The following is a 10,606-nucleotide window of genomic DNA, read 5'->3' as shown; positions in this document are numbered from 1 at the left end:
TTCTAAATTCATGAAAAACAAGAAATAAGGGCGTGCTGCTCTCTAGTGGCAATAGTGAGTAACTACAGCAACGCTCTGTAATCAAGCTAGACACAATGGCATACGAACTTCCGGTTAGGCTTTCAAAAGTAAACCATAAACAACTTAGATGTAGTTATATAGTATGGCCACCAGAGGGCAGTATACACCCATGGTTATTGCTACATTTATTTATTAAAATTCAGTCAGGACTTTATCTCTGCTGCTTTTTTCAATATATTTTTTAATATTTTATAAAATGTAAATTCTCGTAGGAGTGAAGACCAATTGGGATTATTTTCCAAATCATTTATTATTATTTATTGTTTCATCGCGCTGCTTTTTTTGTCCTTTTATAGGATTTGATTGGTTTGTTCCTTCATATTAGACTTTTATTGAGATAAATATTTATTTCAATAAAATAGGAAGAAATATGTTTAATAAATTAATAAACAAACTCGATTTAAGTTTAAAAAAAGACAAAATATCTTAATTTACAATTTTTTTTCCAAATTAGATACATTTGTAATTACACAATGCGGCCACATGAGGGCGTACAAATGTATCAAGGTGGTTAAATTAGCATACAAACACTTCCGGTAGGAATACGTGACAACAGACGTAAGCTCGTTGTGGTCACGTCACGCATTGAAGCATCTTGTCGCGATATTTCATCTTTGGCAGCTCGACGTTGAGGGTCCGTCCGGATTTCACGCGCCGCGCTTCAAGCTTTGATCCGAGAAGAAGCTGCAGAAACACCGCGTCCCGCCTCCAGTGGACCGGGTTAGTGCGAGTCTGTCCCGGGTTAGTGAGAACGTGTCCCGGCTTAGTGAGAACTTGTCCCTGGTTAGTGAGAGCTTGTCCCGGGCTAGTGGGAACTTATCCCGGGTTTAGGTCGCAGCCTCGTGGTTCTCCTCCTCCGCAGACACGATGGTTCTCCTGAAGAGCCTCCAGCCGCCCACCGGGGGCGTCCGGCTGCAACAGGCCGACACCGCGGCGGTTCTGGACGGGCAGCGGCTCGGCTGCGGGACGCTCTACGTCACTGAAGCGTGAGTGTTGGTTTGTCTCCGGGAACTTCCGGGTTCGTGTAAATTCATGATGTTACGTTTTTAACAAATAAACAAACAATGATTAAACAAACAAGCAAACAAATAGGAAAAACAAAGTAAACAAAAGGTCTGCTCTACGCCTCACGAGAAGCACTTCCGGAGTGGTCTCTTTCACAATAATAACCGGATATTGAATTGGTTGAGCTCATTTGCGGAGCTGCTAAAATTAATTAATCACTTTGTTGATCGATAGAACTTTTAAGGGGAATGATTTTATGATTTTATGAATGATATTAACAACTTGACCCAATCCACCAAAGATCAGACAAAAAGTCGAATCACCAAAATGCCTCTAAACAAACTGAATCAGACTGAAACATATATTATCAATTAACTTAACTGTTGATTTTCCTTTTAAAGTTAAATAAACGTTTCATTCCAGCCTCAGTTTCAATGAACTTTTCCATCTAAGCAGATATTTTAGTTCATCGTTTAAATAATAGAACATTCTGAGGACTTCTGGTTCCTCTCTTACATCCTGACACTGTCAACGATTCCATTAATAACTAAAACACATGTAGATCTGCTGTTTATTGACCTTTTTCACTGGTTCTGCAGCTCATATGCCAGCAAATCATTTATCTGTGTGTGTTTCTCAGGCGTCTGTCGTGGTTCGACGGCTCGGGGATGGGTTTCTCTCTGGAGTATCCCACCATCGGCCTGCACGCCATCTCCAGAGACGTCAGCACTTTCCCTCAGGAACATCTCTACGTCATGGTCAATGGCAAACTCAGCAGTGAGGAAACGTTGTTAAAATATCTCTTTACACATGAACCGTCATATGTTCACAATGTGATTTTCCCTTCTCTTTTATAGTCAAATATCCTCTTGTACCTTGGTTGTGCTATCGAGGGTATTTCTGAGTGTGTTTATATCTCAAGACACTAAGATAAGATCTGCACGTGTTGTCCGTCTCTGCTGGAACAAGTTTCACACGGTGACACCTTCGTCCCTCTCAGGTGAGAATGAGGCTGAAATGGCAGAGAAACCAGCTGAGGAAGATGAAGTGGAAGAAGAAAATGGCGGCGACAGCAGCAGTGGTGATGACGGCGAAGAAGGACCAATCACAGAGATCCGATTTGTTCCCGGCGACAAGGCGGCATGTGAGTGACACTGACTTCACTGATCTCCTGAGACTGAGGCTTTGCAAAGTCACAGCTCCACAAGTGCAAAGGATTTAAAAGCAAATATGAATGTTAAAGTAACAAGTCAAACCGTCCCTAGAAAATGTCTGAAAATTCTACGAGTACTTTTGAAAACACCAGGCTGTAGAACTGAACTTATTGAATATTAAGTGTTTCTCATAGAAAAGATGATCCTGCTTTAACAACAACAGAGCCTGTGAGCTGCTGCAGTTGTGTAGTGTTTTGATGTGCGTGTGTGTTACCTTCAGTGGAGCCCATGTTCTCTGCGATGTGCGAGTGCCAGGCGCTGCACCCCGACCCCGAAGACGAGGACTCCGACAACGACTTCGAAGGAGAAGAGTACGACGTGGAGGAAGCTGGTGAGGAAACACAAAAACACAAACACACACGTACAGAAAATCATCCATGCAAACTCACAATCACACACGTTCCAATGTTATCAGTCTGTTATAAATTGTTTTAGCATCATCGGCCTCTGATAATCCATATTGCTCCGGTTCTAGTTGTTGTCACGTGAAGAACTCCACCTGCTCCAGTTTAGTTTCTCTGATGTTATTGACTCTGTCTCTGTTTCTTCTCACTCTCTGGTTTTCTGGCTCTTTGGTTGCAGAGGCAGGTGAGAAGTCAAACATTCATCACTGCACATTTACACATAAATATTCAGCTTGCTCTGTTTCAGTGGCAGACACCTATCTGTACTGTTGTGTGGAGAATCGGTCACAGTCATCGTCTCTCTCCTCCTCCTCTTCCTCCTCTTCCTCCTCCTCTTCCTCCTCCTCTTCCTCTACCTCTTCCTCTACCCAGAGCACGGCCACGCCGACATCCCGACCTTCTTCACCTGTGACGAGGGTCTGTCCTCGCTCACGCAGGAGGGCCAGGCCACGCTGCAGCGGCTGGAGGGAATGTTGGCCCAGAGCGTTTCTCAGCAGTACCACATGGCCGGAGTCCGGACTGAGGAGAGCAAAGCTGAATTTGAAGGTTTGGGACTCAGACACACACACACACACACACACACAGAAACACACAGACAGAAACACACAGACTCACATCACTTGTTTGATTGTGTTGCTGCTGCTGACAGATGGTATGGAGGTGGATGCAGCAGCGCTGGAGCCCGGTCAGTTTGAGGACGCAGACGTTGAGCACTGGTGAGTGTAACACCTGAAGATACCTCACCAGGATCCACTGGTTTTGAATCTGTTTGACTTCTGAGTATCTTCTGCTCACGTGACACTTTTTGAAAAGTGCTCTGAATACATTTTACAATTGTGATGATTAAGAGTAAATTTCTAAAATTGGTTTCATCTCGTGTCACTTGGTAACTTCCCTGAATCTGTGTATTTTATTTTGAAGTTGAGGTTTTAAAAGTTTCCACTTGACACTTGAACTTCAGCACTGAAGCAACTTTGAGTGGTTTGTATGAACTAAACACCAGGAACTTTGTGTTTTCTGAAAATATTATGATTGACAACGCTCACTGTGTTGTTTACTGACCTGTCACAGGGAAACATTTTCAAACTCAACGTTCTACAAGTTCTGGTTTTCCATTTAATTTGAAGTAAAGATTTGACAAGTGGCTCAAAGCATCAACATAAAGAATAAAGATCATCAGAATCATATGTGATCATAATGTGACAGAACAACATCTGATTTGTTGTCTGACTCTCTCTGTAGATGGAGGTCGTCTCAGCAGCCAATCAAAGCACTGGAGTTGCATCATGGGATTGGCGAGGAGGACCGTGACCCCCCCCCCCCTTTCAGCTCCGTCAGCTCTTACTTCTACTTTCTCCCCATTTTCAACTCTGAACTTATTTTCCCCACTTGAAGACATCCCAGTAGTTCTTTGTAAGTTTGTCTTGGTGTCGTTCTGCACTTCTGTGAAACAGCCTCGAACTCTCACATCCTGTTGTTTCCTGTTAAACGACCAGTTTGTGTTGGTTTTGTCCCTAAAGACAAATATCATATCGTATTTTCCTGCTCAGGAAAGTTCATGTCTTTGTATCAAATGTCAATAAATGATTCGATTTTGTAGGAATTTCTTTGCCTTTTTTTAATACCTCAGTTAGGAGGTTATGTTTTCACCTGTGTCTGTTTATTTGTAAACAGGAAATCTACTACCACTGGTTTCGGGGGGGCTGAGAACAAAACCATAGTTTGATCCCAGATGCAGATTAAGAAACATTTGTAGGATTAAAATATAATAAATGCTTTGTTCAGTCTTATTTTTAACTGAACTGTTTCCATTGGGACATTTGTTGTTACTCCTCACATTTCTGAAACATGAATTTAAAAAAAAATAGATTTTCTCTCAATTTTCGAGTTCTTTAATTTCTGCCCGACTTCCAGTACGATTTACACACTGAAATAAACCAGTCGCTCAATCAGATTTCAACTGGTTATTCTGCCTTTCCAGCTTTTACAGAGAATTCAAAAGGCACCAGATTCATCTGTGCAGAACTGGAACCAGGTAACTGGTCACTTTAAGTATTAATACTATTAAATAGTAAGCACTTTGTTAAGAAAAGTTTATTTAGTGTATTAGTACCACATATCCATTATCACTTGTTCCATTATTCAGTGAATTAGCTTAAGTAGATATATTAAGAATTTGACTAGGCTCATTGTCGATTGGAGTTTGGCAAAATCAGAAATCAGGCAAGTAATTTTTTCATCATAGGATACCGACTATAAACAGGAAATGATGATCGACTTCCTCCCACGTTCAGAAACGAAGCCAAAAAACCTCTGAAACAATCGCTGCCATCTTGTGGAGCCAGAGTCTGTGCAGCAGTGACCAGGTGGTGGCGCTGCAGCATCAAGGTGCCGCTGATAAACTGGCTCAACCAATCAGGAGTCGCTCTCAGCTGTCAATCATTACGTTTCACTCTGTCTCATCAAATAACTAATTCAAACCAATCTGATGCGAAACACGACCAAACCCCAGTGTGATAGGAACTACCTGAAATGACAAACATTTATTTAATGTGTCATTTGTTTCATGCACTACTGTAAACATGGTGGAGGAGAAGTGTATGACCTGTACTGCAGCCGGCCACCAGGGGGCCATCAAGATGATCTGGCTTCCCTTTTGAGAAGCTCTCCCCTCGTCCATCTTTACTTACAAGTTACGAAACTCATGCAAACTTTAATTTCATCAAACTTAGTTATTAGACGTGACAGCTCTGTGACCAGTGATCACTCGACCTCCTGTGGTTCAGTCAAATCAGCAGATTTACTCCAGACTCTGGATCGTCTCTGTGGACCAACAAGAACCTTCAGGTTAAAGTGTCTTTTAAGAAAAGTGTGTGTCAGTGTCTAACGTGTGAAGACTGAGGTCAGCAGCCGGTGAACTGAGTCCCTCTGTGCTGCAGGAGTGAACCTGAGGCTCATGTCCTCTTCTTTGTCTCCACGGGACGAGGGACAGACGTCGGGTTCCTTGACAGCAGAGGACCGAGTTGATCAGACAGCAGCACCGAGCTCATCATACCTGGAGCCACACAAGTGTAAAGAAGAGGAGACAGAATGTGAGGTCAACATGTTGCAACGTGTTGATTTAAGAAGTCTCATGTCCTCCAGACTGTTCCTGGGGTCCGGGTCAGTGGTCTCACCCAGCAGGGGGCCCAGCCAGTAGACCACACAGTACTCCAGGAAGGAGTGTCCGCTGCAGGGGAACTGAGTGGAGAAGGCCAAGGCCGGATTGAACACAGCTCCTGTCGAGCTGCCGCCTGGACACACAAACACACAACTCAACTTAAAAAGGCCACTATCACTGCATTCTTTCACAACTCCTACATGAACAAGTGGGAAATGCTCTGAGATCAGTTTTTCTCAGTAGAAAAGTTAATTTCTTGCTCAATGTTTTATGAATAAATATCTGTGAAACATGTCATGAGACATCAAGAGTCACAGGTTGAGCTCAGTTGTGTTCACAGAGATGTTACAGCTGACATGAGCTGAGAGACTACATGGTTCTATATCTATATGCCACTTGTCTTGCAACATTAAATAACCATTGAGCTTTCTAGATTGAATGAATATTCTGTGTTGGTGAATGTATGAACTTATCATTTGTCTTCTAATGGTTTGTTTTGTATATGAATGCCTCTTACATTGTTTGGACCCCAATGCTTTTTTTATTTGTGTCAATGAAATAACTTCACTTGAGCCTCGAGACACTTCTGTGTGTTCACAGGGAAAAGGCACAAATGAAGTGGTGAGCAGTCGACCTGGATTTTAACATCATCTCCTGAAAGTTCCACAGATGTGTGAAGATTTGTATGAATTATGTTTAGTAGATAAATGAAGTGACACTGAGGAAGTGGTTTGAATCAGAGTGACTCTGGCTCCTTCAGGACTTGATGCTTCTCTTTATTTACTCTGCTGTTTTATTGATGTATTAGATCAAATGTTGTGCAGGTGAGTGGGACCCTGTCAGCAGGTTGACCTTTGACCTCACGTTATCATACCTGCATAAACCACTGATGCGATGACCGCAGCTATCGCGTGCACGCGGTATTTCTCATCCACCGATCGCGTGTGCGTGAGGGCAGTCTGCACCGCAAAGGCGCACGCGAGCTCCACGGCGGCGGCCTGGTGCAGAGGCGCGTGAACCGGGCTCACGCACCGGTAACCGAGCAGCTTGTGCTGCACGTGCAGCCTCGACAGCCCGAGTCCCCTCATCACCGGGACCGCGGCTCGTGCACCGGCGGCCGCGGCGAACTGGCACGCGATCCTCCGCAGGGCGCTGCCGCCCGGGATCCTCGCGCGGTACGCGTGCTCGAGAGTCCCGGTGGGGTTACCGATGGCGCCGCTGAAGGTGAGTCCGTGCACCACCGCGGCCAGGTAGGTCAGACTGAGCGCGACGCGTGGTTCGATCCCGCCCACTTCGGCCAGCAGTCTCAGCTCGTGCGTGCAGCAGCACAGCTGGAAGGTGGACACGAGCTCCACCGCGTACACGCACAGCGCCGTGCGCGCGAGGCTCCTGGTGATCAACCTGCGGGTCGCTTCGCTGAGCCCGACGATCCCCGCGAGCACGAGCAGAGTCACCGCAACGTCTGCACTCATTTCCCCGGGAGAACGGTGCTCTCTGGCGGGGACAGACTCCGGTGATGAGCGGAGCTTCTGGAGCCTCCTCCCCGGCCTCTGGTCTCTCTCTCCCCCTCTAGGTCACTGCCTCCGGCGGATGAAGCTTCAGCTCTGCTCGTGCTCTGCGGATCTTTCCGGGAGGATGCGGCATCGGGTCCGGAGCAAATGAGCATCATCAGGTCGCTCACATGGTGCGGAAGTGCCTGGGCTCCACAGTCCTCCTCATGGTCCTCCTCCTCCTCCTCCTTCTCCTCCTCTTCCTCCTCTTCCTCCTCCTTCTCCTCATGCTTCTCCTTCTCCTCCTTCTCCTCCTCTTCCTTCTTCTTCTCCTGCTTCTCCTTTTCCTCCTTCTCCTCCATCTCCTCCTTCTCCTCCTTCTCCTCCTCCCTCTCCTCCTCCTGCTAACGTTACTGCTCTTCTCTTCTTTCCATTTTCTTCCTTTTCCTTCCTCTGGCTCTTTTGTCCATTTTTCATCTCTCCTAAAGTTAATGAAATTAGGCCTTATCATTATAACAATATATATATATAAAGGTGAAATTGAAAGCAACTGATGGAAAAAATACATCTCAACATTCACCTGGAGTGAGTACCAGGGGTCAGAAGTCTAAGGACCAATATTATTAAGTTGGAATTCATTTCCCAAAGTTAGAGACATTTATAGTGATATTCCTCCATTGTTCCTTTGGAAGATTCACTCAAACTGAATTTTGTCTCCATCACTTTCATCAAATTGCTTCAAGATGTTTTATTATGGTCAGTGTGACAGTGATACTTGTGATACATATAATGTGATTATTGTATTAATGTGTAGACATACTTTAATATCTGGAAAATCAACATTAGACTCAGTATTGAAGCTGCACGTTGGAGAGGACAGAGCTGAAATGTCTGTATTTTATTCCCTTGTGCTCAGAAACTCTATTAGATTAAAGGAGAAACAGCCTTTTTTATATATTTATTTTCTGTCTCTAAAAGTTATCTTGCACTAAAGAATTCATGAAGCTCTTTATACCACTAGATGACGCTGTCTTCCTATACTGTTCATCATGTCGTGAAAATGTTTCTTTAATACATTTTTCCTTTAAAAAAACAATACACGGTCAATGAGTTCATTCATTTGATGAAATGGCAAGTTGGAATCTATCTTGAATCGATTTTTCATAAAGGACAAATTGTTCATGTAGGGTAAGTCTTTTACCCTAAATCTCACAGATAATTTGCTATGAATTTGAATTTTTTGATATTTAATAAACGAAAACATAATATACTAGAATGACTGGGAATCATCAGAAACATCTTCCTCTGCTCCTGCAGATTCTTTTCTTGCCTCCTTTAGATTTTCAAAGACCTGTGAGTGACAGTGTCACATTCCCCAGTACAAAAACAGGTTTTCACAAAGAGAAAACACCAGCACTGATTTTAAACATTTATTTTAAATAAATGTATGTTTTTAATCTATTTATGCCTCCGTTTCTGTGTTTTTATTTTGATTGGACTACATTGAGGCAATATTGCAGAATGATACGACTTTCTTTTTACTGTACAAAAGTTGATTTTGACCAAGAAAAGCTTTTTTCCACTATAGTGATTTACACATCCCATGAAAACAGCACTTGTATAATTTCTGTAAGATGAACTTCAACAAGGCTAATTGTAAAGGCAACATAAGACAATACAAAAAAGATAAGTCATTTGAAAAGAATTACAATGAGAGTAAGAATACATAACTACATTGGAACAAATAAGTTCATCTGCACATAATATTCATATATAGATATCCTTCTTCTCAACAACCGCAACAATAACATTAATTGTGTATAAGATGTGTATAAGATGATGCAAATTTGTCTTGACTTTACAGAGGAGTAATTATACATTTCTACTTCTTTCTTGTTCAGTTATATACTGACGGAGTTACACCTGAATGTAACACAGTTTGCAGGGGTCTGGAGGCAGCTGGAATGTCGGACCTTTCTCTGCATGTGAACGCACCACCGCTTTCTCTCACCCTCCGCCGGCGAGCTGGGACCCGCCCTGACATTTTAACGGACATCCGCGCCAGCCAATCAGCGACGGGCGAGGCTGGGCAATGACCAATGGTGTGTCGGGAGGGTCGCACAGAGGGGGCGGGAGCTAGTGGCTAACAATAGCCGGAGCTCAGTTTACTGTGGAAGAAGCAGGAGGGAGACAGAGCGGAGCGGAGCCGGCAGGAGAGCACTCTTCCCCGGATACATGAGACCGGCATTGACCCCCAACTCTCCGGTATCTTTCTCCAGCTCCGGAGCAGCGGTGAGTGTTTCCACTTGCTCTCTAATTCAGCCGGTTACCTCCACCTGTAATCAGCCGTTCACCCCCCCCCTCCTCCCTCCCGGTGAGGCGTGGAGACCAGAGGCTGGTTCTCTGAGGGGAGCTGGGCTTAATGGGAACTGCAGCCTGGGAACACACCAGTATTCTCCCAGTCTGCACCTCCACATCCATGTGTTGACGCCCCGGTCCCCACAGGCCCGTCAGGATGGTGGGATGGTTTCGGTTCACTGCACCGGTGTCCTCCCGGCTCGCCCCCGGGACAACACGGGAGTTTTCACCGGTGATTTAACGACAGGCCGAGTCTCACGTGAATGAAAGAGAATGAATGAATTTCAGAAAACGTGTTCCTCTAACGTGATTCATCAGAAAGTCCGAGCCATGCCCAGTTACTGGAGTCCACTGGAGAGCTCACCAATCAGATCTTATCTGTGATGATCATTTTAATGAAGATAATAGAATTAAATCTTTATTACATATTTGATCTATTGCTTTATTTTTATGGCACCTTTTAAAAACAAAGATCTTCACAGAGGATGAGATGAACTACAATAGCAAAAGTGAATAAACCGAACAAAGAAGAAGGAGAAGATGATAATAGAAACATAAGTAATGATGGAGAACCATTTGGTAAAAGCCTTTGGAGAGATGATTTAAAAAGAGAGAGGGAGCTCAGGTAAAGTGTCCCACAGGGTTTGGACCCAGCACCTTCGACCTTCAGTCCTGACTGAGGAGTACCACCAGGGTCTCATCAGAAGATCTGAGGCTACAGACTGGTCAGTAGCTTGGGGTCAAGCCGTGCCACTTGAAAGTCAATGTCAATACTTTAAAGTGAAGAACACACATTCAGCCAATGATGGGAAATGAATGTAGGGAGGATACGATCATGATGATTTTGTGACTTGGTAAAAACACCCTGAAGTAGAGCACTCGTGTTTCAGTGAA

General features: G+C 44.2%; 3 protein-coding genes across 4 annotated transcripts in view; 2 read left to right on the top strand and 1 right to left on the bottom strand.

Moving 5' to 3' along the window:
• The first annotated feature begins 629 nt into the window (after positions 1-629).
• clns1a (chloride channel, nucleotide-sensitive, 1A) lies at positions 630-4,301 on the top strand. Of its 2 annotated transcripts, XM_053423190.1 has the most exons (7): positions 632-1,067; positions 1,727-1,863; positions 2,087-2,230; positions 2,521-2,631; positions 3,077-3,250; positions 3,354-3,420; positions 3,947-4,301. In XM_053423190.1, coding segments are annotated over exons 1-7 (753 nt in total). In that variant the 5' UTR covers positions 632-948; the 3' UTR covers positions 3,948-4,301. The 2 variants fall into 2 exon arrangements, with proteins under 2 accessions (XP_053279164.1, XP_053279165.1); XM_053423189.1 differs by lacking the exon at positions 3,947-4,301 and having other exon boundaries at positions 630-1,067; positions 3,354-3,424.
• A 511-nt stretch (positions 4,302-4,812) lies between these two features.
• aqp11 (aquaporin 11) lies at positions 4,813-7,508 on the bottom strand. The gene is given in 4 exon segments (XM_053423668.1): positions 4,813-5,759; positions 5,881-5,997; positions 6,739-7,460; positions 7,462-7,508. Coding segments are annotated over 4 exon segments (987 nt in total). The 3' UTR covers positions 4,813-5,658.
• A 2,009-nt stretch (positions 7,509-9,517) lies between these two features.
• pak1 (p21 protein (Cdc42/Rac)-activated kinase 1) overlaps positions 9,518-10,606 on the top strand; it is a 35,434-nt gene continuing 34,345 nt past the window's right edge. The window contains exon 1 of the mRNA XM_053423667.1: positions 9,518-9,646. The gene's annotated coding sequence lies outside the window, so the exon portion shown is untranslated. The remainder of the gene's footprint in view (positions 9,647-10,606) is intronic.

The sequence above is a fragment of the Pleuronectes platessa genome, chromosome 5 (genome assembly GCF_947347685.1).
Source record: "Pleuronectes platessa chromosome 5, fPlePla1.1, whole genome shotgun sequence".
Classification (NCBI taxonomy): domain Eukaryota; kingdom Metazoa; phylum Chordata; class Actinopteri; order Pleuronectiformes; family Pleuronectidae; genus Pleuronectes; species Pleuronectes platessa.
The sequence above is the reverse complement of the archived record's forward strand: the minus strand, read 5'-3'. Positions and strand labels throughout refer to the sequence as shown.